Source organism: Ambystoma mexicanum, chromosome 8 (genome assembly GCF_040938575.1).
Source record: "Ambystoma mexicanum isolate Mex_15411 chromosome 8, UKY_AmexF1_1, whole genome shotgun sequence".
Taxonomy (NCBI): domain Eukaryota; kingdom Metazoa; phylum Chordata; class Amphibia; order Caudata; family Ambystomatidae; genus Ambystoma; species Ambystoma mexicanum.
The window spans coordinates 1,497,741,997-1,497,767,337 of NC_090929.1; the positions used below are offsets into that span (position 1 = coordinate 1,497,741,997).

Consider the following 25,341-nt stretch of genomic DNA (forward strand, 5'->3'; position numbering starts at 1 on the left):
GCGATAGCTGCGCAGTCTCACAGGGTAAACGTAAACATTGACAAGTTGCATTAGTTGACTATAATTCCATACTGCCAGCAGTAAATATCGTTCTTGCCCAGGCATCCACTCTCTTATCATCCCTTCCAGGAGGGATGGATGGGTATGCTGATTGCTTGATAGATGTAGCAGCCTGAACCACCAAACTTTCTGGTGTTGGATGTTTAGTCAGATATTCTAGGGTGCTGCTGGATGGTCTGTATTTTCTAACAAAAGTTTCATTCACTGCAGCGGTAGTTTCTGGTGTCTCCCAATTTGCAGATACCATTTTTTGTAGTGCAGTGTGAAATGGCAAAATGTGATCTTTTTGGGGACACTGATCCAATATTTATGTCAGGTAATCCTGCTCAAAAGAAGGAGTAGGCCTGCTACAACCTAAAAACTCTATAACCTTACTCATGAGTTTCCTAGGAGTCAACCTGTTCAGTAGGATCTGGTTTGCCAATTTCAAACTCGGGAGAGGTATCTAACCGACTGGCCGACTAAAGCTTGTCATATCTGTCTTTTAACCTAAGCTCATCAGAGATCAATTCATATGGCACATTAGGGGTACCATATTCTAACCCAAATGGTGGTGTGTTATCTGAAGGTTTTTTATTTTCATATATGACTGTTAAAGACTTAAAAAAAAAAAATCTTATTTGGGCAAGGTTTGAAAACCTTTCCCTGGATTACCACTCGCTTCGACAATCTTGACAATCTCGAAGTAATCATTCACAATGACTTTGGAGTCGCCTTTGTGGGCGTCGACTTCGATGCTGGTGTCAATGGCTCTGACGCAGACCGTCAGCGCAGGCGTCAACATTGTTGACTTCTTATGCTTCGTCGAAGGAATCCTCCATGGACTGGATTCCTGACTTGTCAAAGCCCTCGACAGTTTCTCGTCAGATCGAGATCTTTCTGAACGCAGAACCGGCTTATGGCTTGGTGTTTTAAAATGTCGGCTTCGACTTCGCTTTGTTGTCTTTTTGGAGAGCGACTGGAGCATGGGTTTCTGCATGTCCTTCGAGGTGGGTCGGGCATTTCATTACAAAATGCATCCCATTTTGCTGGGGAGTCCAATTTGGTTGGACACTTGATTACCTCATCTGAGGAATCACTGGAGGTCAAAGGTGACCTGTGATGCCGTTTCTTGGCTTTCTTCGAAGACGAAGAATGGCATGATCGACTTCTCGATCAAGACCATTTAGATTTTTTATGTCAAGGAGAATCCCTCGACTCATCAGTCTTTCTTTTTTAACTCTTCGAAGGGGACTTCAAAGGGAACCTCCCCACCGCCAATTTACCTTTACACTCCCTGAAAGCCTTTTTGATCATCGCCTGACAGGAGCCACAGTCGGAGGAATGGTGACCGGTACCAAGACACCACAGACATATGCGGTGGGGGGGTGGTGATCGACATCTTCGATCCACAGTCTCGGCACTTCTTGAAGCCCGTCTTAGGTGTTAATGGAGCCGTAGTGGAAGACATTTTTTATTGAAAAGAACTATCGAAGTTCACAGAAAACCAAAGCGTGCCGTCATTCTTTGAAGCGTTAGCTCGGAAAAACAGAACTGAAGCCAATAGGTGCTGCGTGTGCTACTTATACTGATGACGTCGACAGTTGAACGGAGGCCCTCGAAGCACATCGACTTGACGAGATGGCACACAGTGCCCCCTGGTGAAAAAAAAAAGGTTCTGAAGCAGCTGAAGCTGGAAGGATAATTTATAAAATGAGGAATACGTGGGGGGACACAATCCATTCGAAGAAGAATGTGGTCTAGCATTATATACTACAACATTATGTCCAAATTCCGATCAAAGAATGTTTGAAAGGAACAATGGTTGAATTAAAGGAATGGTTCTTTGGACAATAAACCTTGAAGTTATCCTATCCTTCTGCTGAGGTGATCGCCACAGGGGAAGTGCTTTTCCAGGCTAGAACATGTACATCTAAAGATGGGCTTATGTGTTAATGAAGTCAGAATCTGGTTCAAATCCCACTCAAGAGGAAGTTCTCTAATCAGAAAAACACGTATTTGACCTTCAAAATGATGTTTAATAGCTTCATTTAGAAAGAGAAAAGGTGGTTTATTATCTGTTAACATAAGAGTGGATCACAAATGTGTCCATGTGTCCACCATGACACCTGTGGATACTAAAAAAGATGTTTTCTCCAAAGCCTGGTGAGAGAGCTGCAAACAATTGATTTTGTATTGTGCCTTCTGAAATCTGTGCCACTGACACACTTTGCATATTTTCTTCTGAAATATGAGGATGAGCAAAGGCACCAAAGCCTTCAAGTCCGACAATGGTGGAGAAGAATGCAGAACTTGAAGATCTGTTTTTTGAGGAAAGTCTGATGAATCAAGGATTGCCATTAGCTGAAGGTCTGAGGTAACACCAGAGCAAACAGTAACGGGACTGCTTGAATTTGACCATTTTCTGAATTAGCAGGAATATACTAACACATACAATGTCTCGTGAGACCAATCTAATACCAGTCTCCTAAAACGTCCTTGATCCTAAATGAGTAGCAGACTGGAGGCACAGATCATTGTGCTTTGTTGCAAATAATCAACTTTCGGGTGGCCCCATTCGAAACCAATCTCTATTGATTGGTTCAACTTGCATTTGTTAGAGGCAGGCATAATACTTCTCAACAGATCAGCTGTAATATTCTTCCTTTCAGCTGGGTTGCAATCACATCTATTCTGCTAGAAGACAAAGGGTGTGAACAGTCATGCTGTAAAACACTTTGGTGGTATTTACTGTGAAAGTCTATGTTAGGTTTCCCTGGATAAAAGTAAGAAAAGATTTTAGAACAAAGATTATTGCTCCTAGCTCTAGGACATTGAGGTAATTGTATTTGTGATGAGTACTTTGAGTCAGTGAGTCTGCAGCAGAAGATAATGAGCTCCCCAAAACGCATGCCGATGGTTAATTCTTGATCAATACTTTGGGTTGTGGAGGATTGAATGGGACAACTCTGACATTTTCTGCCAGGGTCCACCAGGACAGGGATTCCTTAACTTGAATGGTGACCAGCTTGGAGTGAGGTTCTGTGAGCAGATTCCAGTTTAGAAAGCGATTTCACTGTATGACCATGCAAACCAGACACATGTGTGATTCAATGTGCCCCAACATCCCCAGAAATCAGGAGGCTGATCTAACTTTCCTATTTGCAAATGCTGCCAGGTTTGCTGCAGAGCCAACATTCTGGCATACAGTGGAAAGGCTTTGCTCACTGTAGTGGTCAATATTGCACTGATGAACTGTAAACGTTTTGAATGACACAGACAATACTTGGGATAATTTATTGAGAAGCCCAATTTACAGAGAGTGTTTTAGCTTTTCTGAACACTTTAACAAATGAAACTGAGAGAAAGCCCTGATTAATCTGCTGTCCAGACACGAATAGAGGCATGTGTTCTGGGGATGGAAGTGTGCTTCTACCACAGACCAAAGGTTTGTAAATGTATTCAACTTTATACAGGAGGAACAATGCTCTTTTGATCACAAAATAATGTACAATAGATAAGAAATCACATTTAAACGGAAGCAGTGAGCTTCTTACACAATGGGGTGAGTCTGAGGGACAGTCACTGGGCACACTACATAAGCGGATATACATAGATGGATGATGAATAAAACCTGAAAGGAAGACAAGTATACAGATAGTGAAGGTCACCTATTGTGAATTTCAAGAAATGAGGGTGTTCTTTCTGAATTGGAAGGTGGAAACGGGCAACCTGTAGAGATATTACTACCATTCAGTCTCCCATTTGAAAGGATATGAGATTTTCAGTTGATGTAATGTGGCGTGAGAACGTTTTCCCATTTACTGCACAGAAAGTCCGAGTCTTTCTTCATGTCATTCTTCTTGAATTTGTCAGTTCTAGATTGCTAGTGCACTTTTAATTTAACTGCCAACCAGCTTGCTGACTGACATGCACATTTTCATTTGACCTTCATACCATTGGAATTGTACCTTTGTTTTTTATGTACAGTGTTTTAGATAAAAGCACTATAAAAATCAAATAAATAACTATTTGCTGAGCAACTGACAATGTGAGTGGATCCACAGGTGGGACAATAGAAGGCGGCTTGGAAAAGGAGGGAGTGGACTTGAGAAGAGACTGTTGGAGAGAGAGCAAAACACAGAGGTTGTAGTTGGAAGGTTTAGAATTGATCTTAAACTTCTTGCAATTGCTCTGGGCAACCCTCCAGACCATCATTCTTCGCCAGTTAAGACATTACAGAACAGGGAAAAACCATGTGCATATCAGGCTTGGTCCCACCCCCAAAAGGGCAGTACAGCCCGAACTTCTAGGCCACATCCCTTCTGCAGGAGACCACCAGCATCCCCAGACATGTTTCGGACTGAGAGAGTACACAAAGCTAAAGGCTGCATTGGTGGCTGCAAGAAATAACTGAAGGGAAGGCATTGTCACTATTGAGATGCCAAGGATTTTCCAAATCGTTCGAGCATCATAAACACTACCTGAAAGCAGAACAGCAGAGAGGCAAGGACAAGCCCACGTAAACCCTCACAGTAGAAATCAGGGTGGAGAGATGAAGCGGGAGACAGAAGTCGAACACCTTCGACACAGCAGAAGTGAGGGACTGGAAAAGACCAGCGTACCCTGCCAGTGAGAGAGGGAAGAGGTGCTGGAATTTGAGGAGGTGGGACTTAGGGCCAGCAGAGAACAGGTACCGCAAGGGAATACTGGCACCATAAAAAAGGAGTAAAAATAAAGATGCTCCTTCTGGTGTTCTTTGGATATGTTCGAAAGCATCCGTATCGTAGCGTGTGAAGTGCTGGCTTTCGAAAATATCCGAAGAAAAACCGAAGGAAAAAGGATTTTAAAGTGAACTAAAATCCGATCTCCTGCCTTCAGCCTGAAACCAGTGGTCTAAGGTGTCCACAAGAATTTAGGAGAATATCCATTCAGGAATTTCTGTCCATCAGAACGGAATGGACCCACAACCTGAACAGTTTTCCCCATCTGTTGAAATGATCTCCAGATAGCCATAAGTGAAAGTTTCATGAACATCTTTTTTTTCCGTTCTCATGAAGGTTCCCAATTCACTAAAATAGGTGATCACTTGGTTGTGTGTGCGAATCGCCTCAGGAAGGGCTGAAACACGCTGTGTTGATAACACTCCATAGATAACATCCCATAGCGGGAAACAAAGCCATACTTTGCATAACATGCAGGTTACTGCGTTGGAAGAACCCCCTTTGTACAACAAATTACATCGGTTTGCACCCAAAACTGCAACACAGGAGTATTGAACATTGATTTTATTCCTAGAAGCATACCTTGTTAGATATATGTATAAATCATCTAAATCTGTCCCACCAATGAAAAGAACACACTCTTACTAACCCCACACTTTTTAAAGTGTATTTATGTTTTATTGTATTCTGTACTTGTTTTATGAATTATATTCATGAGAAATTGTTTAATAAACTATTAAGTATTTATTTAGAAGGATGTGCGTTGCTCAGTGCAATATTGATTCCAACATCTGCATTGTGTTTTGAGAAGTACCACTAGACCTGCACAGAAGAGGGAGGGGTAGCTGTATACTCTAATCTTTATTTTTTCTACTTAAAGTATCAGACCCCCTATAATATAAATTAGGGGTCGCCCTTTATATTTTTGAAACCAATGAAAAGGATACATTGGAGACGAAATGCAAGTTTAAGTGAAAAAGAAAAGAAATGCTTTGTGGGAGTGCTGGTGCAAACTCTCCAAAGAAAGACGGAGCAGAGGTGCCTAGACAATCAAGAGGAGTACAGAATAATGGCCTTTTGGGAATTGTGGTTCAACCGCTCCTAGGAAGCAGCTTCAGATGCGGATATGCTGACAAAGACAAGTGAACGAGAGACATTACCCATTGACAGTTGTGGTACAACTGTTCCTAAGGCCTAGCGCAAGTGCGCTTGCATATACAAGTAAATGAGTGAAAATACATTTGAGTGTTTAGGTTCTTCTACTCCACCAACCTAGTGCCTTAGCACTGTTGAGGAAGGCTGAATCAAAGAAGACTAAATCAAAGAAGACTTGTATTCTGGGTGTTTCATTTGATATTTGATACATTATTTCTATCGCGCTCATACACAAGTGTTTCAGAGCGCGACAAGGCAAGGGAAGGGGAACAGGGGTGAACAAAAAAAACAATCTTACTAGGCCCAGTGACATTGAGAACACGCAAGTGCATGGGAGAGGGGGAGGAGGAGAAGTGCATGGAAGGGGGGAGAAAAGGAGAGTGCTGAGCAAGGAGAAAAACAGATAAATAATACATTTATAGATAATAAAGACAACAAACAGTGGCAGTGCAGCCAGCAAGTGCTGGGTTTAAGGCAGCAAACTGGGTAGGTCTGATAAATGCAGGAAGAAAAAAGAGGGGACGACTGTATGGGTACAGATACAGACCCTAATGCAATGGGTGGCCCAGAGGCAGTTCGTGAGGGTGGCAGATTGAGCAGGTACCTGGGCACGGAGGACAGAGGGTGACCAGGTGCACTGTGCCGAGGGAGAAAAGAATCAACAGGGGAGAGGGGGGGCAAAGGCAGAAGTAAAGAGGAAGGTCTTGAGGTGCTTCCGGAACCGGAGATGGTTCTCCTCAAGTTTTAGAGTGGCCAGGAGGCTGTCCCAGAAGGAGGCCCCAGCCGAAGACAGATCTACCCCCCAGCTTGTTTCTTTGCGAAACGACGGACCCTGAGGGAGTTAGAGGTAGAGGAACAGAGAGCTTGAGATGGGAGGTATTTGCGCAGGTATAGCTGAAGGTCGGTTGGACCTAGGCCCTAGAAAGCCTTGTTGACAAGGCAGAGGATTTTGAATTTAATCCTTGCGTCGACTGGGAGCCAATGGAGAGATTTCAGAGCTGGAGAGATACGATCCCAGGGCTTGAGGCTAAGGACAAGTCTTGCAGTCCTGTTCTGGATAGGTTGCAAAGGGTGGAGAGTAGAGGCAGGTAGATTAAGAAAGAGGCTGTTGCAATAGTCCAGCCTAGAGAGAACCAGAGCTTTGGAGACAGTGAGCTTCTGGGGGAAGGAGAGGAAAGGTAAAGTACCTCTGAGGAGGTGCAGTAAGGAGTTTGACTTTTTTGAGACATCAGTGATGTGGGCAGAGAAAGAGTGTGGAATCAAAGGTGACACCGAGGTTCTTGGCCTCGGAGGCGGGGATAGGAGGAGGGCCAAGGGAGGCTGCCAAAGAGTGAGGTAAAAGGATGGTGATGGTGTGCCGATGAGGAGGATCTCGGTCTTGCTGGCATTCAGACAAAGATAGTTTGCAGCACACCAATTTTGAATGGCAGTTAGGCAATCAGAGATGAGAGAGGTAGAGGAGGTGGCTGAGGGCAGCCTGAAAATGAGTTGTGTCGTCCGTATAGCACTGGAAGTTTGAGCAGAAAATGGCAATACAGCGGGCGAGAGTTGCCAGGTATTGGTTTAAAAAAAGGCAGGGCGAGAAGTTAGACCCCTGGCGTACACCACAGGTGGAGAGGAAGATAGATGATAAAAAGGACCCAAGTTGGACCTGGGAGGGTCGATCAGAAAGGGAAGAGGACAGCCAGGCCAGAGCCTGATCGGTGATACCCAGGTTATCATGGAGACGGTTGAGCAGGATGGTATGGTTGACCATGTTGAAGTCAGAGGAGAGATCGAGTAGGATGAGGACAGAGGGAATGCTAGAGTCAAGGGTGGAAAGCAGATCCTCACAAATGTTAAGGAGGGCAGTTTCTGTGCTTCTGCCAGCTCTGAAGCCACACTGATTGTCATGGAGACAGCCAAGAGAATCCGAATGAAAGTTTAGCTGAGAGATGGCCAGCTTTTCAAGGAGTTTGCCCAAAAAGGGTAATGGAAATTGGGCAATAGTTGGCCGGACAAGAAGGATCAGCTGTGGGTTTCTTGAGAAGAGGATGCACAAGGGAGTGCTTAAGAGGGGAGGGGAAGGATCCTGAGGCAAAGGAGTGGTTGCAATGTGGTCCTTGATAGTTTTAGAGGAACAGGGATGTACCTATTATGATGAGGTTTTCATAGATCGGACTTGTCTAGCGACCTCATCAGGGGAGAAAAGAGGAAAGGACGAGAAGGAGGGTGGGGGGATGGCTGGAGGAGGGCCAGCGAGTAAAGACAGAGGAGGGAGAGGAGAGAGTGGAGGAGAGGGTGTAAAGATATCCTGGGTTTTTGAGCTAAAGTGAGAGGGGGGTAGAGACTGCAGCAGGGTTGGCCAGCTCCTTGCAGATTTTAAAGAGTACGGCCGAGTTGTTAGATGCTGCAGACACGGGCTTGAATATGGACTCTCTTCTTGGTACGGATAGAGAGTCTGTATTGCCTTTGGAGTAGGCGATAGGCCAGTTTGTCAGAGGATGAACAGGAGTCCCTCCATTTTCTCTCAGCCGCCCTACACTTACGTTGAAGTGTAGCTAGGTTGGAATCAAACCAGGAATTTCACTTGGCTTTGGATTTCAGGCGGATCCTCATGACAGGGGCAAGAGCATCAAGAGTATCAGAAATAGAAGAGTAGAGAAGAGACAGGGCTCTGTCAGGGTCTGAGGCAGCCAGAGTATCAGGGGGCGGGGGGAGAAGGTGGCAGCAAAAGCCTCGACTGACACACGCTTCATGGGCCAGATGTTCAAGAAGGTAGGAGGCAGTGTTGGTGTAGGCTTGGCTTGGAAGAGAGAGAGAGAGAGAGAGATGAGAGGAGGCAGTGGTTACTCCAAGAGAGGGGAGTGGACAGAGAGATAGAGAGGGGGAGGCCAGAGGAGATCAAGACATCAAGTGTGTGTCCTGCAGAGTGCGTTGGGCCAGAGTGGAGGATAGAGAGAGGGAATCACAGAGGTCGTGAAAGAGCAATGCTGAGGACAGGGAGAATCAAGGTGGATGTTGAGGTCATCAAGGAGGAGGAGTTGAGTGGTTGTGGCCAGTAGAGAGGAGGAGCTGTCAGCCCACTCGGAGAGAAAAGAGGTGATTTGACCAGGGGGCCGGTAGAGAGTAGCAACAGTGAGAGAGTGGCTAGGAGAGATGACCAAGTAGAACTGAACAAGAGAAAGAAAGAGCTGTATGTTGAACAAGCAAGAGAATCCTCAGTACAGGAGCACAAGTCCCGTTGTATTGACTACGAGTCTTGGTACCCTCATGTTAACCAAAAACAAGGAATGGGAAATCTGTTTCTCTTCTGCAAAGACAGACCCATTTTCTTCTGGAGAAAGCAGCGGTGAAAAGAATTGAGGCAGTTGATTAGTAGAATAGAGCTGGCTTTTCTGAATCTGAAACCAGATGAAGTGAATCCAAATTTAGAGTTGAAGACGCTTTCACCAGTAAGCTTCTGTTTCTGGTACCCATTTGGTCCCTTCTTTCTTTGGATTGGGAAACATTTTGTATTTACTTGGTACCAATGTAACCACCTCCGGAATCGCTGGTACAGTTTTAGACGTATCCGTACCCAGAAGAGAGCTAGGGTTTTAACTTTTCGGTAAGCAAAATTGGGTGCTTCCAAATTCTCTCTTGTGGTGGATTTTGCTGAAGACTGATCAGCCCCAAAATGATGTTCGGATATGTGTCACAGTTGTAATGCGTTTCCTCTGTACTAGTGAGACTTCTTCCAGAATGAGCAAGTCACCTGGGATGAAGGTACTGGGTTTGCTGGTCCTTTTCCCACCAGGAGGTATTTTCACTTTCCCACTAAGTGGTACCTGGAGAGGAATTGCCTCTTGAGTGGACCTGTGAAGACCCTGAAGCTGGGGGTTACAATCTTCTTCTCTCCGTATTGATAGAGGATGCCACAGTACATACCCTAGAGGACACTGCTCCCCCAAGTCCACACCTACAGTCTTGCAATTTCTGACCCAAGTCCTCCAATGGCTTCAGCACCAGTCGTAGCAGTGACATGGCAAGAAGGCAGCTGCGCAAGGACCTTGGATGAATTCCCTCACACAGGGAAGGCCAACACTCCGGATGGAGGTTTTCTGCGGATCTAAACAGGCAGGGGGAGGAGCGGCCACCAAAAACTTCTTCCTGCAAAGGATGCACCATAAAAGGCCAATCGTATACAACCAAAGGCAGAAGGAGGCATTGTCTGAAAAGGAGCAATTGTAAATTTAGGATGTACAAGGTTTGGTGCTGAAAAGGGAAGGCGCCACTGAGCGCTAGCAAATACCAACCTGCCATTTAGATGGAAATAAATGAATTGGTTGTGGCTTGGGTGATGCATGGGGCGAGGGCAGGACTAGCATAACAGGGGTGTAATATGCGTTGCAATGGGCCCTGCTATCCTCAAAATGTCTTACTGGCAGCTTCTCCTGACCCACATGCAGGCTGTAAAACCAGTTGAGAAGGAGCAGGACAACAGAGATACACCATTTGAAACTGTCTGGCAGCTTTGGAGCTATAGATGGAGACAACGTAAACAAGTCTATGTATGTCCATCAGTTTGTCAGAAGCTTCCATCACTTGTTGTTCGTAATCATACACATATTACATTCAGAAAATGTGTTTGCACATTGTGAGAAATGACCTTGCTAGTTTGTCAAAAGTTACTTCCATTTCCGTCGGTTAACCCACAAAGATGTAGTAGCACTTGCATGGCAAGTGGTTGGATACATTTGCTCGCAGACAGACCAGAGAACAATTTTTTACATTATAAGGTCTACTTCTATGGCTACAAATAAAATACACAGGTATGCATGTGAGGTCATATTTCTACTAAAGTTTATTTTTAGATTTGGTCGACAAAGACATTGAACTTTTACATCAAGCTTTACAATATGACAAAATACCACATACTTCTTTATTCAACTTTCGAATACACCGTAAAAAAGCTGCTAAGTTAATAAAACAAATTTATTATGGAACAGGATTTTGGGAAACATAAATTAAGTCAAAGCACAGGTCATTACAACTTCAGAAGAGAATTTAAATAAATGTTGGAAACTGGCTGGGCCAAGGTGTTTATTTCCCCAAAAACTAGGAACAGCAGGTTTTATGCTCTCTTTAGAAAGTAGATGCAACCACATCCCATGACCACAAAAATAAAAGGACCACGTGGCAAAGACAGAAATAAGATTAAAATGTGGTTCTTGGGTAGGTAGGTGGCTTTTACAATAAGTATTTACTTCATGTGCCCAGGGAATTCAATTCCTTTTGGGCTGTATCGCGCACATTTCCAATATATCTAAATATTTAGAAAGACATTCTCCTGAAAATTGTTCAAGTCTATGTGGCAGATTGCAGGATATCGTTCACATTAGAAGTTCTACAAATACATGCTCCAGTTTTTTGGAATGTGAGATATGGATTCAACAATTTTTTGGCGGGAAACAAAAGGTTAATATAAGGTATTCAACAAGCTGAATAAAGTTTACTGCAAAGCATCATCTACTGTAAGAGAGCACATATATTACTAGTTTCATAAATTGGTCCTTTCAAAACAATAAATACCTTAACCTACTCTACTGCATGTTATCCTAACCCAAACATTAACGTTGTGCCTCGGAGGTCCTCATAACAAAATTATGGCTGCCTCGTTTTACGTGCTAGGAACCTATTGCCCCTTATATAAGCCACGCAGCAAAATGAAAATTCAAGACATTTTAAAGTTTTACTCCAACAGCTTACTCCAGTGATATGTGGAAAGTAAGTTCAGTTCAGTAATAAGGTAGCTTCCAAAAACCATACTTTCATGACACGATTTAATAACAGTCTATTGAGAAGTTAAGCCCCTAATCTTAAACAGTTCTTATGAGATAAATGACCAGCATCACAATTTATCAAGTAGCTTAAAAAAATGCTCAAATCATTTTAAAGCTGCTTTTCAACATACATACATGGAATGCAGCTTTCAAATAACCTGTTGTGGTTCTGCACTTGCACTTGGGGGGAGAGATCAAGAATCCTCATCATTCCCAAAAAGTAATTCCGTGTCTTATACCTCCTATGTCAACCTCTCACCCAAACATTTCACTCCTGGACTCATACTCTCATGAAAGAGAAAAAAAAAGCTCAAATTGTGCACGTCTATTTAGGACAGCCAGTGAGCACATGATTCAGTCAAGCCTCTCATAACTCAGACAGCAGTCGCCGGTTGCATTAAAAAAAAGTGCATGCCACAATTCTTTGCCACCAAGTACATATTTGTCGTTTAAGCACACACAGTTGCAAAATGCCCACTTACATTTCCAAAACAATGAATCATACTGCTATACAAGTGATGGGCATAGCAACACTCATTTTGAAGCATGCAGGCAATAGTTTATCCTGGGAAACCGAGTATTAAAACACAATGCCATCAAAATGATTACACTTTTTCAAATGATAAGATATTTAAATATTTAAATTATCTCAATTTAAAACTTTGGAAATGGATCTGTAGTAATATCCTCCATACGTGTACATTCTTTCTGCAGGAAAGCAACTGACCTTTGTCAATACAAAAATCCATTTGCTAGTGTTTCGATTTGGTTGTTCTAAGTTGATCATTTTAATTAATTGCTAGTAATGCTGCTTAAAACCTATTATGTTGAAGCTGAACACATTTAACACACGTGAAAAACAACAAAAATGAAGGTGTTTGATTTTAACAAAATAAGATAGCTTCCTCATAGGCTCACCGAAAAAGACAGTGGCATAATTATTCGATATTAGTAACCATACGCGTGTCATACAATTCAATCCTTCGGCATAGTTTTCTTTGCATTCTCTTAATTTCCATAACATTTTTGTTTACGACTCAAGTGTTTAAAAAGGTTAACAACTAGGTCACACAATTTAAAAAAACAGAAGCTAAATAGCTACTTAAAACATCCAAATGTAGAGGGTTTATAGCTGGATTTGATGAATATAGGGTATGTAAACCTAAAGACGTCATACATACCTTCGCTTAAAAAATAGTGAAAAGTGACCAGCATCTTTTATTTTTTGAAGGTATGCTAGATCAAGGTGCTTATTTAAACTGAGGTGGCTGTTTAAGGTGTACTTTAGAAATCCTGGTCATTGTATTTGCTCATTAGAAGCCCTGAGACTTTTTTGTTTTTAACCACTATATTGATATTTCATGTACACATAATGCTATGCATTACATACACGTATTAAATGAAAAACAGGAAAACAATTGCCAAGAACAGGTTTTAGAGACTGAAATATGTTTTTGCGAAGTTGGAGAAAATACTGCAAAAACTAATTTAAGTAAAAGTAAAATGTTTAAGAAAAAAAAAGGTTCATAAAAACATGGTTACTTTCTTCAGTAGAAGAGAGCGAAGAAATGCAATCAGATAATCCAAACTGACTTTTGTAATGCTGGGCCACAAAATGAAAGGTCGGTTACTAGAAGTGTTGCTGGCTATTGGGAAACGGGCAATGGGCTTAAATGGATTAAATAAACTATACGATGAACGCATTAAATGACAGACTTTCGATTTTTCTGGAATACAATGTAATCATATTCGTTGTTTCAACCATTACAGGGGAACGGTTACACACAGCACCACCTATCTGTTCGCAATGAGCGCCTTGGGAAAGGTTTAAGTAAATGGTCTTGACAACAGATGCTGCATAGACACAATTTAATCAAATACTGTCCTCAGAGATAAAACACAAAGTGTGTTTTTCACCTGCAACCATTTTATTTTTCACATATTGTTAACAAGTACACAATAGCTATCTGTGTAGAGACAGAGACTTACAAATGTGAGAGTACACTAAATTAACACTACACAAACAGATATCCTTGCTTTCTCCATAATGCGATGCCACATGTATTCCGTATTGAAAGAAAATGACCTGGCTTTCTCATGGAATTTGTTCCAAGTCATTTTATATTGAGTCAGTTCTGCCTGCCAGCACCAAGGTCTATTAACAGCCACATTTCAAAAACTAGGCAATCGTAAAAAAATACATGGTGTACATTTAATCCTCTTTCTTCTTTAGAAACTGTGGTAGCAGTTTGTGGTTGCAAAAATAAATTGGTTGGAAAGCAGCAAATTAGTGTTCTCTGGACCAAAGTCGTCCTGTTCGCTTCTATTCGTCATCGACTAAATGCTATTTCTTCTTTGCATTGACATTTTTGCATACCCAGTTCATGCCATCCTAAAATTAAGAGGAAAACGATAAGTTGGAGAAGATCAAAAAACATCAGCATCTTAAGCTTTTGAAATAATGTTAGTTAAGATTTCAAGGTTTCAATGCGTGAAAGAAGAACAAGTTACTTTCTTACCTGGTAACGTTCTTTCGATGGGATGGTCCGACGACGTATTCCATATCTATGACATGTAATCACCACAGCTGTGCTGCTTCGGAAACTTTTTCGGCGTCTGCGTCCTGCGTCGATGACGTCGATGCGCCGCCGTCGAGGACCTCCTCCGACGTCCGACGTCATCCGATGTGATAAGTAGGACGCACGACGCCAGTAGCCTCAGTTGTAGTTTTTTCCCCCAGAACGTGTGACATTAGTCAACTGCCAGTCCGACACAAAGCCTTGCGGAACGTAAGCTGCAATCGCAACAGAAATTCTGCAGCGGGGAAGGCAGGGTGGGAGCGATATGGAATACGTCGTCGGACCATCCCATCGAAAGAACGTTACCAGGTAAGAAAGTAACTTGTTCTTCGAGGGGATTGGGTCCTCCGACGTATTCCATATCTATGACAGACTCCCAAAGCAGTACCAAATCAAGGAGGAGGGAAAGAATTTAGAAACAAAATATAGAATAGCCAATCAAATAGCAGAGCAAAGGACCGCCTTGCCAAAGGCCAGATCCTGCCCTCTGATGGAATCGAGGGAATAATGCCGTACAAATGTATGTACTGAAGCCCAGGTGGCAGCATCACAGATGTTGCGAATAGGAACACCCCTCTGCAGGGCAGTAGATGCAGCCACGCCCCTGGTAGAATGGGCCCGCAAGCCAGCCGGTGGGTCCTTACCCGCCAAGCGGTAACACTCCGAGATGGCCAAAATAATCCAGCGTGACAAAGTCTGTTTCGTCACAGCTTGCCCCAAGCGCTTACCAGCGTAACCAATAAAGAGTTGATCGTCCACTCTGACCCGGGACATGCGAGAAACATAAAAGCTCAAAGCTCTCCTAGGATCAAGCCTATGGAGCCTCTCCTCTTCCTTACCAGGATGCGGAGGAGGATAGAAAGCCGGAAGAACAATCTTCTGGGCCAAATGAAATTCCGTCACTACCTTTGGAAGAAAAGAAGGACGAACTCGAAGGACAACCCTGTCCTTGTGAAATACAGTGAAGGGTGGCTTAACAGAAAGTGCCTGTAACTCACTCACTCTGCGAGCGGAAGTAACCGCAACTAGAAACGCAGATATCAAAGTCAACAGTCTCAAAGGGCAAGAATGTAAAGGCTCAAACGGAGCACCCATAAGAAACCTAAGAACAAGGTTTAAATCCCAACCGGGCACCAGGAAAGGCGACGGAGGGAACACATTAGTGAGCCCTTTCAGAAACTGTGAAATTAAAGGGATTTTAAAGTAAGAACATTCTTCAGATGAGCGCTTAAAGATGGACAGCGCCGCCAGGTAACCTTTAATGGTACCCACTTGCAAGCCCCTGTGGGCCAAAGAAAGCAAAAAGGACAGAACCATGGGGATGTCACATGCAAAAGGATCCACATTCTGAACTCTGCACCAGTCGCAGAACTTACGCCAACGGCAACGGTACAGAGACTTAGTTGCGGGCCTTCGGGCCGAAAGCAACACCTCCATCACGTCTTCAGGGAGGTCCCAATCCTTATACCTCAACCTTTCAGAAGCCAAGCGTGAAGGTTGTGGGATCCGACCTCTGGATGGAGAACCTGACCCCCCTCCCGTGAGAGCAGATCGTCTCGGTAGGGAAGACGACGTGGAGGGCAGATGGACAAGTCGAGAAGGTCCGGGTACCACGTCCTCCGAGCCCACGCCGGAGCAATGAGGATCATCCGGGAACCGAACTTCCGCAACCTCCGCAGCACTTGCGGGATGACGGGGACTGGAGGAAACGCGTACAGCAGCGGGAATGACCACTCCACCACAAACGCGTCGCCTAAGGCTCCTTTCGGAGGAAATTCCCGCGAGCAAAACCTCTCGCACTTCCGGTTGACACTGGAGGCGAAGAGATCCACTCGAGGGGTCCCCCAAAGGGCGAAGATCTCCAGGAGAATCTCCTGAGCCAACTCCCACTCGTGAGAGATCGCGCTCTGCCTGCTCAGAGCGTCCGCCGTCACGTTTTCGTCTCCGGCCAGATGAACTGCCGAGATTGAAACTTCCTGCCGGATGGCCCAGAACTCGAGCTGCATCGCCTCCCTGCACAGAGGAAGTGACCCTGCCCCCCCCTTTTTGTTGAGGTAGTGCATGGCCACAGTGTTGTCCGTCATGATCAGGACAGCCTTTCCTCGCACAGTCGGCAGAAAAGCCTTCAGGGCTAGCCTGACGGCCCTCAGCTCCAACAGATTGATATGGAGTCTGGACTCCGACGGAGACCAACGACCGCTGACTGTCAGCCCGTTGGCATGAGCTCCCCATCCCGTGAGGGATGCATCTGTCACGATCGTCACCTCCGGCCAGGGTAGCCAAAACGGAGCCCCCTTCATCAAGTTGCCTTCGACAGCCCACCACAGAAGGTCCCGGGCGACCGAGGGCGGCACCTGAACCGGGTCCGACATCCTGCCGGAGGACTGCGACCATTGCGTCTTGAGTGCCCACTGCAAAGATCTCATCCGCAGGCGAGCCTCTGGCACCAGAAGAATGCAGGATGCCATGAGGCCGAGCAACCTCAAGAACTCGAACGCCGGGAGCGTCTGGGCATGCTGAAACTTGTGCACCATCTGCAGAATGTGAAGAGCCCTCACCTGGGGAGGAAAACACTGCCCCAGGGAAGGGTCGAGCACCGCTCCGATGTACTGGAGCCTCTGTGTTGGCGTCAAATGGGACTTCTTTAAATTGAGGGAGAAGCCCAGCCTGTGAAGGGAGTGGCAGGCGACGGACAGATGATCCAGGACTTGCTCGGGAGAGCTCCCCCGGATCAACCAATCGTCCAGGTAGGGGTAGACGTGAATCCCCCCTTGCCTGAGATGCGCTGCCACCACCACCATGAGCTTGGTGAAAACCCTCGGGGCGGAGGTCAAACCGAACGGCAGGACCCGAAACTGAAAGTGCGAGTCGCCAACCGCGAACCTCAGGTACTTCTTGTGCTTGGGATGGATCGGCACATGGAAGTAAGCATCCTTGAGGTCGAGTGACACCAACCAGTCCTGAAGCTGAAGGGCCTGGAGGACTTGAGAGAGAGTAACCATCTTGAACTTGTCCTTCCTGAGGAGTTTGTTCAAACCGCGCAAGTCCATGATGGGTCTCAAACCCCCGTCTTTCTTCAAAATCAAAAAATAAGGGGAATACCATCCCTTGTTCCTCTCCGCTACAGGCACCAGTTCTATGGCGCCTTTCTCCAGCAGGGCTTGAATTTCCTGCGCAAGGAGCGGATCCGGACTCTTCAAAGAGAGGTTCCCCGGTGGATTGTCGCGAGGCCTGTGCCGAAAGGGAAGACAGTAGCCGTGGGAAATGATCTCCAGAACCCACACATCTGAAGTAATGGCACGCCACTCCACAAGATGCTGCGCCAGCCTTCCCCCAACCGGCGAACCATGGTACATGGCCTCATGACCGAGTAGGAGCGGCTGCGGCGTTACCTGAGGGCAAAGAGGCAACTGCCCGAGCGGCCTTGGCACCACGGGTACCTTGTCGTCCACCTCTGGTACCCCTGCGTTGGCCCCTTTGACTGCCAGCTCCTCTCGCTCTACCAAAGGACGAGTAATAGCGAAAGGAGCCACCCCTCCACTGCTGTCCCCTAGGACGAAAAAGCGAAGGTTGGCGAACTGCAGCGCCCAACGACTTCGCTGCAGCTTTTGAGGTCTGCAACCTCTCAAGGCTCTCGTCAGCCTTGCTGCCAAAAAGATGTTCACCATCAAAGGGCATGTTGAGGAGCCGGGACTGCACATCAGGAGCAAACCCCGACTTCCGCAACCACGCAAACCTGCGTATCACGGTGCTCGCCGCCATGGACCTACTGACGCATTCAGCCAAGTCCAAACCCGACTGAACGGACTCACACATGGCATCCTTACCATCCTGGACCATAGCAAGGAAACCATCCCGTTCGACCCCTTCGGGAATATGTTCAGCCGCTAACGCAACACAGTTCCACAGAGTGTGCGTGAAACGCGACAAGGCACAAACGGAGTTGGCCGCCTGAAGCGCCATACCACCAGAAGAAAACACCTTCTTCGCCCAGCCATCAAAACGTTTGTCGTCCCTATCAGGAGGGATGGTAGGGTACGACGCCTGCTTTGCCGGGGCCGTGGCCGCCTGCACCACCAAACTTTCCGGAGTGGGGTGCCTGGTCAAGTAGCAGGGGTCGCCACTGGCTGGACGGTATTTTCGCGACAAGGATCTGCCCACTGCCGGGAGACTCTCCGGAGCAGTCCAAGCCGCCGCCACCCTACGCTGTAACGCCATATGGAACGGCAGTACCGGGTCAGTTGGGGGACCAACATCAAGGATGTCCGTCAGATCATCCTGCACAAACTCACCTGGGGGAGCAGACCATCCCAGATACTCAGACACCCTAGCCATAAGGCGCCGGTATGAGGAATCGGCATGGGAGCCAGGCTCAGGCCGACCAAATTCCACCTCCGGAGAGGTGTCCAGTCCACTGGCATCATGCAGCGACTGCCTCAAATCGTCAAATTGACTATGGCCCGAGACAATGTCATCCGGCACCTGACTAGGAACCAGGCCATCCGAAACCTCATCCGCCTCCGAAATATAATCCAAGTGGTGGAAAGGCACCCGAGAGTGCCTGCTCTTAACCAGAGCCTTCCTAGGGGGAACACCCGAGACACGGGGCACCTCCGACACGAAAGGCGTCGATGGCGTCGAGCGAATCGGCGCCGACGTCGAGAAAACCGGCAACGGCGCCGAGAGGATCGGCGTCGACGTCGAGGAAATCGGCGTCGACGTCAGATGCAGCGCCTCCAGTATCGGCGGCGTCGACACAGCCCTCGAAGCCGGAGCTCCGAGCGTGTCCCTCGACGACCTGACCGTCGACGGCCTCGACGACTTCCACGGAGCCGGAGCCTCGAGAAAGCCTGTCGACGCCCTCGACGCCTCAGACGTCGATGTCTTCCTCGAAGACATCACAGGTGCACACGGTCTCGATCGCGTCGAGGACCGGGACCTGGAACGGGTACGGCGAGAACGAGCCCCCTTGTCCGAACGGGACCTCTCCCGTGACTCGCGCCGACCACTCTTGCGAGCGGTGGCTCTCGACCTCTCACGGCCGACCCCACTCGGGGGCGCGGACGGTTGAGTACCCTGCGACTCAAGAATCGCCAACATCTTCTTCCCGAAGGAAGCCCATTCCTCCGGCGTCGCACGGCTGGTGGGGTAACCGACGTGCCGGGCAGAGTCCTCTGAAGAGGACCTGGAAGGCGACCGGTGTCGGCGCTTCCGAGAATGCCTCGAAGAGGCCGAGGAGTGGCGAGACCGACTCCTAGAAGAAGACCGACGAGACTTCCGACGATGACGCGGAGAGTCACCCCTCGAATCATCCGTCGAAAGCCCCGCCGACTTCGACTTCCGGGGCTTGGACACCCGACCTACCGACAATTTCTTCTTACGTTCGCGTAAGGCCTTGGACGTGAGCGACAGGCAGTCGACACAGTCATCCGTGTCGTGGGCCTCCCCGAGGCACCAGAGGCAGGCATCGTGCGAGTCAGTCACCGACATCTTGGACCCACACTCCCCGCACTTCTTGAAGCCCGGACGCGGGGTTGAAGACGAAGTGGAAGACATCGTCGAAGGAACAATTCACAAACGAACAGGTTCGAAGAACCGGAAAGAACAGAACTCCAATGAGTCGAGGCTAGAACCGAGAAACACGAAGCAACACGTTCGCGGAAAAAACGGAACTGAGGCTACTGGCGTCGTGCGTCCTACTTATCACATCGGATGACGTCGGACGTCGGAGGAGGTCCTCGACGGCGGCGCATCGACGTCATCGACGCAGGACGCAGACGCCGAAAAAGTTTCCGAAGCAGCACAGCTGTGGTGATTACATGTCATAGATATGGAATACGTCGGAGGACCCAATCCCCTCGAATTGTGCTTTTAAAGACAACATGAACAGCCAAAATAGTAACGCTACGCTGCTGTGACATTTGCTTTTGTTCACTGCCTGGACAAGAAATCATCACATGATATTGAATGACTAAATATTACCTTTGTGGTGATTCTGGTAGTCATTTCTTGTTCGCCCTCCTTTAAAGCTGCGTTAGTAAGCCTTTGTTGCAGCATCCAAAACAAGAGGCGAAACTTGATCAGCAATAATACATCCTCCATAACGAGCTCACAAACTGGCATGTGGGCTGCTCTGCACAGGACCAGAATTGAAAGTTATAGTACCACTTTGAAGTTCTTGTAATGAGCCGGATTCGAAAGAGTACTCCTTAGAAATTGTTATGTTATGTGTTTGTTTATAACGTGCCGATATCCCGCAGGCATCAGGGCGCGGGAGTGTCCGGGGTAATTCAGTGCGCATAATATTAAAGTGTATATCAACTGTTATATTATGGAAGGAGAACGTCTGTTGGATTTTGCCTTTGGGAACCTGTGCCATTGATGTACATTTTACTTTTGCTTTGCTGCTGTTACATATTTGCCAAGCCTACCTCATTCGTCATTTGGATTTCCTGTCTGGAAAGAGAGCAAGGACTAAGAGTACTAGAATCACCAGGAAGGTAATTTTTCCTTACTCTACCATACTGCTCACTCTCCTTCCCAACTGGTTGGGAGACCAGCCCACACACTCCCAAATACTATGCAAAGTCTCCACTGCTGAGGAAGAGTGTGGTCAGGGATGGAAGACTGGCAGAGTAATTTCTAAATTAAGTAAAATACAGCAAGGACCTTAGAGATGAAGAATGGAAACCTCTGCAAAAAACATGTATTCCTATGAAAGATGATCTAAGAATCCTCTGAGGAAAGAACTTGACACTCATGGGCCTCTAACTCACCTTCCATAACACACAGAAACGTGTGCCTGATCCTGCGCATTAAGGTTAGACACACTCCTCCAACAGCCTAACCACAAAACCGCAGTCCCATTCGCTGCATGCACAGATCCAGTGCCTCAAACGTGATGCAAACTGAGAGCCTGACCTCCCCTCCAGAGTAACGGTTACAGCCTCACCCTCTGTTGGCAGCGACCTCAGCGCACTGACAACACGCGTGACACAGATACTGCCTGCTGGAGAACATTGCCCCAAACACCCCGCACAAAGCGGCGTACCACCACCCTACACTTGGTTCGGTGTAGCCACAATGCAAACCTTCCAATCATTTCTAGAATCCCACCTAACTTTGCCATCTACACAACCGACAAAGGCTTGAGGAACTCGGAACACACAATATCTGCGGCCTCCATTCCTAAATCACTGACTACTTCGAGATCTAACACTGGAAATCCTGTTTTTTACTTACTTTCGAAACCCATCCACATCTCTAAGTCACAATGCACCTTGGAGCTTGCCGCATTGGAATTTAATCACGCCGCAAGTATACTGACTCGCGACACCCGGGCAATGTTTGCAAGCAACACAAAGGTTCTTGGTCGGTCAACCATCTCTGCCACATGTTTCTTTGAGCCCATCAACCCCAACATAAGTGCTGCATCCAGTACATGCGAGCCAGCTACCCCATGTATTTTGGAGCCTAATGCCTCAATTATGAATGATACCACATTTTATTTCGGAGCCTACTGCCCCCATTATGAGGGATGCCACATGTATTCCGGAGCCTATTGCCCCCATTATGAGGGATGCTACAGGCACATTGGAGCCTACTATCCCCATTTTGAGTGATGCCACATGTATTTTGGAGACTATTGCGAGTGATGCTACATGTATTCTGGAGCCTAATGCCTCCATTATGAATGATGCCACATGTATTTTGGAGCCTACTGCCCCCATTATAAGTAATGCCACATGTATCTTGGAGCATACTATCCCCATTATGAGAGATGCCACAGGTATTTCAGAGCCTATTGGCCCCATAATGAGTGACGCCATATGTATTTTGGAGCCTATTGCGCACATTAGAAGTGATGCTAAAGATACCTTGGAGCCTACTATTCCAATTATGGGTGATACCACATGTATTCTGAAGCCTATTGCCCCCGTTATGAGTGATGCCACGTGTATTCTGGAGCCTATTGTCCCATTATGAGTGATGCCACATGTATTCAGGAGCGGATTGCTCATATTGTGAGTGACATGGCATGAAATCTGGAGCATACTGCAACCATCACAAGTGTGACTAAATGTATTCCTGAGCTTGTCACCCCCACTATGAATGCCACATACACCCCAGAGCCTGTTCCCCTCTCCTGCCATCACTTGCCCTAGAGTATCTACTGCCTCTGCAGCAGACTCACACTCACTTGAGCACACCACCATGGCAATTAGCAAGGCATCCAGTAAACTGACCACAACTGCCTCTGCCTTTGACCCCACACATGGGGCAAGCTCAATTCGGCCAACAAGGACACTGACATAGATTAACCACAACACACCTTAGAGGAGCGCTTATAAATACAAGATCTATCCTGGCCCACACCCTTAATATATCTGATCTCATCACGACAACCAACCTAGACCTAATATCAATCACAGAGACCTGGCTTCATGCAGAAGCGAGACCATTCCTCTCACTTACCATCCCAGACAACTAAACCATCTTCCGGAATGACGGACTGCTTTCCAAAGGAGGTGGTGTAGCCATCATAGCCAAGAATCACCTGGCTATCAGAGGAATACCCAAACAAGCATTCCAATCGGGAGAACTGCTTTCTATCAAACCTATCCCTCTCCAACACCAGTACACAAACTATCCACACCATCTACAGACCACCTGGCCCCATGCAATCCTTCGAAGAGGACACGGCACTGCTCCTCTCCAAGGACACTAAGCCTTCCTCCAGAATGATCTTCATGGGTGACAAACCTAGACCTTAACAACCCTACTGATGATAATGCATTGACCCTATCCAACGAAGCTCTGAGCTTCTCACACTGAATCAAATGCTCTACTCACAACAAAGGTTGCATGTTAGATTGGTTGAATGATTTGAACTGCAATACCAACATCATAGCTAACACCCCATGCCCCCGATCTGACCATAAGGTCATCTTGTTTACCATCTCTAAAAACAACCAAATTTGTGCAACGCAGCAACCAGCAGTAGCCTTCCTCAAGAAATGCATGCAACATCACTCCTGCAAACAGGCTCTGACTACTGCAACCTATAATGAACTTTCAACGCTCAATCACCGACCCCAAGTCCATGGTAGAACTATACAGCCATACACTCCTACTAGCCATCGACAAGGTTGCCCCATCACCTCCCCCCTAAGAGTACACGCAAACCCAAACCACTAGCCCACCTAAACTCATGGTACACTCTGAACCTCAAAACGTTACGCTCCACTAAGCGAGCCGCTGAGACCATGTGGAAAAAGTCTCCATCAGCCTCCAACAAAAAACACTTTATTTCTTCAGCCGAAGCCTACAAACAAGCCATCCTCTTGGCTAAAAGCTCAACCTACAATGAGCAAATGCAAAAGGCCAATTCTGGCACTACAGAGTTCTTCACCATTCTGCAAGAACTCGAATCCCCAGTCGGTCCCACAGGTAGCTGCCACAAAGACACCACATAGTGCTCCAATATTCAAAAGGCACCATTAGATAAAATCGCCCTACTCCAATCTAAAACTGTGAAGAAAAAAACGCTATTACTAACGGAAATACGACTGGCACCCAGGCCACCACCCCCACAATCCCTCGAACCATTTGAATTCAACCCAGTCTCCACTGCAGAAATCTGTGGAGTACCCCAAGGCTCCTGTGTCTCCCTGACAATGTATAATATCTTCACTAAGCCACTTTTCGACTTATTGGACGAGCATGGTGTCCCCTACACTAACTATGGGACGCTACCCAGATCCTCCTCCCTATCTCCGGTAACTACAACTCTGATACCAACGAACTGAACAAAATATACCAAATCATCCAAGCCTGGATGGCCCAACACGGACAATTTTTAAATGATGAGAAAACAGAGCTACTTATTGTGGGAACACAAACACAACTAAATTAGCTAAAGGACAGCTACAAGTCCTTTGTCATAGACAGGAACCCAAACTCTAGTCGCTAAAGAAGGAAAGACGCTGGGGGTCTACTTGGACTCTTCGCTCCCTCTAACAAGGAGCGTGAATGCGATTGCATCTGCGGCTGCATACACAACCGAACACATAAATGCCTGAAGACCTTTCCTGACCTCAAGAGCTGTATTGCGATAGCCAGAGCACAGATTCTTTCCAGGATACACTACTGCAATGCCCTCCTTGCAAGCACAAACGCTTGTAGCATCACTAAACTGCAGGTAATACAAAACAATGGCATATGAGCAGCCCTGAACATCCCAAAAAAAGATCTTGCCTGCTAGAAGAAACGCCCACTGGCTGCCAGTTTGCGATCGTATCGTGTTCAAGTCTCTCTCACTAACACATCAATGTCAGGCTAATAGCGCCCCTCCAATTTACCAAATCACAATCCACCAGACCTACCTGAGCTGCCCCCTCCCACCTCTCCTCCATCCCAAGGTTCAAGCAAAAAAACTGCAGGTAGCCACAGTTTTCCAGTGGTAGCAGCTAAACACTGGAACAAACTCCCACGCTCACAAAGATCAGACTCATCCCTCTGGTCCTTCTGCAAAAGTCTTAAAACATGGTTTTTTGCACAAGATCATTGAATCATGGGTTGCCACCATGCCCGACTATGTACGTAATCCCCCTCTAAATGATAGCACTCATGGTCTGGGTCATGCTCCCCTATAACCGGCAACCTGACAAGTGCCATCAACCTGACCATTAGTTTATCTTCTTGTCTTCTATGTAACCAGCACCCAGATGCCCACGGGTTTGGAGCGCTCTACAAATGTCGAATAAATAAAATAAATAAATCTATTCTCTTAGCGAAGGGAATATCAACTAAGAAAACCCTCTACCAATTACAAGGTCAAAGTCGCAAGAGACTAAAAGCTCAAACGGCTTAATCATAAAGGCAGCCATGATAGTTTTCCCGAAAGGAGGGTAAAAGTGGAGGAGACCATTGAAGTGTCTCCTTACAAGTCTACTTGGAAGAGTTAAGGTAAGCAGCAATAACAAAGGTAGTGTTTGTAGCAGTACTGAATCTGGATGTATCTACCTGCAAGGTAAGACA

General features: G+C 46.5%; 1 protein-coding gene across 2 annotated transcripts in view; it reads right to left on the reverse strand.

The window, feature by feature from the left end:
* Positions 1–10,725: 10,725 nt before the first annotated feature.
* ARL3 (ARF like GTPase 3) overlaps positions 10,726–25,341 on the reverse strand; it is a 444,006-nt gene continuing 429,390 nt past the window's right edge. For both annotated transcript variants that reach the window (XM_069611682.1, XM_069611681.1), the window contains one exon: positions 10,726–14,114. In XM_069611682.1, the coding sequence (XP_069467783.1) occupies positions 14,067–14,114 (48 nt within the window). In that variant the 3' untranslated portion in view covers positions 10,726–14,066. The remainder of the gene's footprint in view (positions 14,115–25,341) is intronic.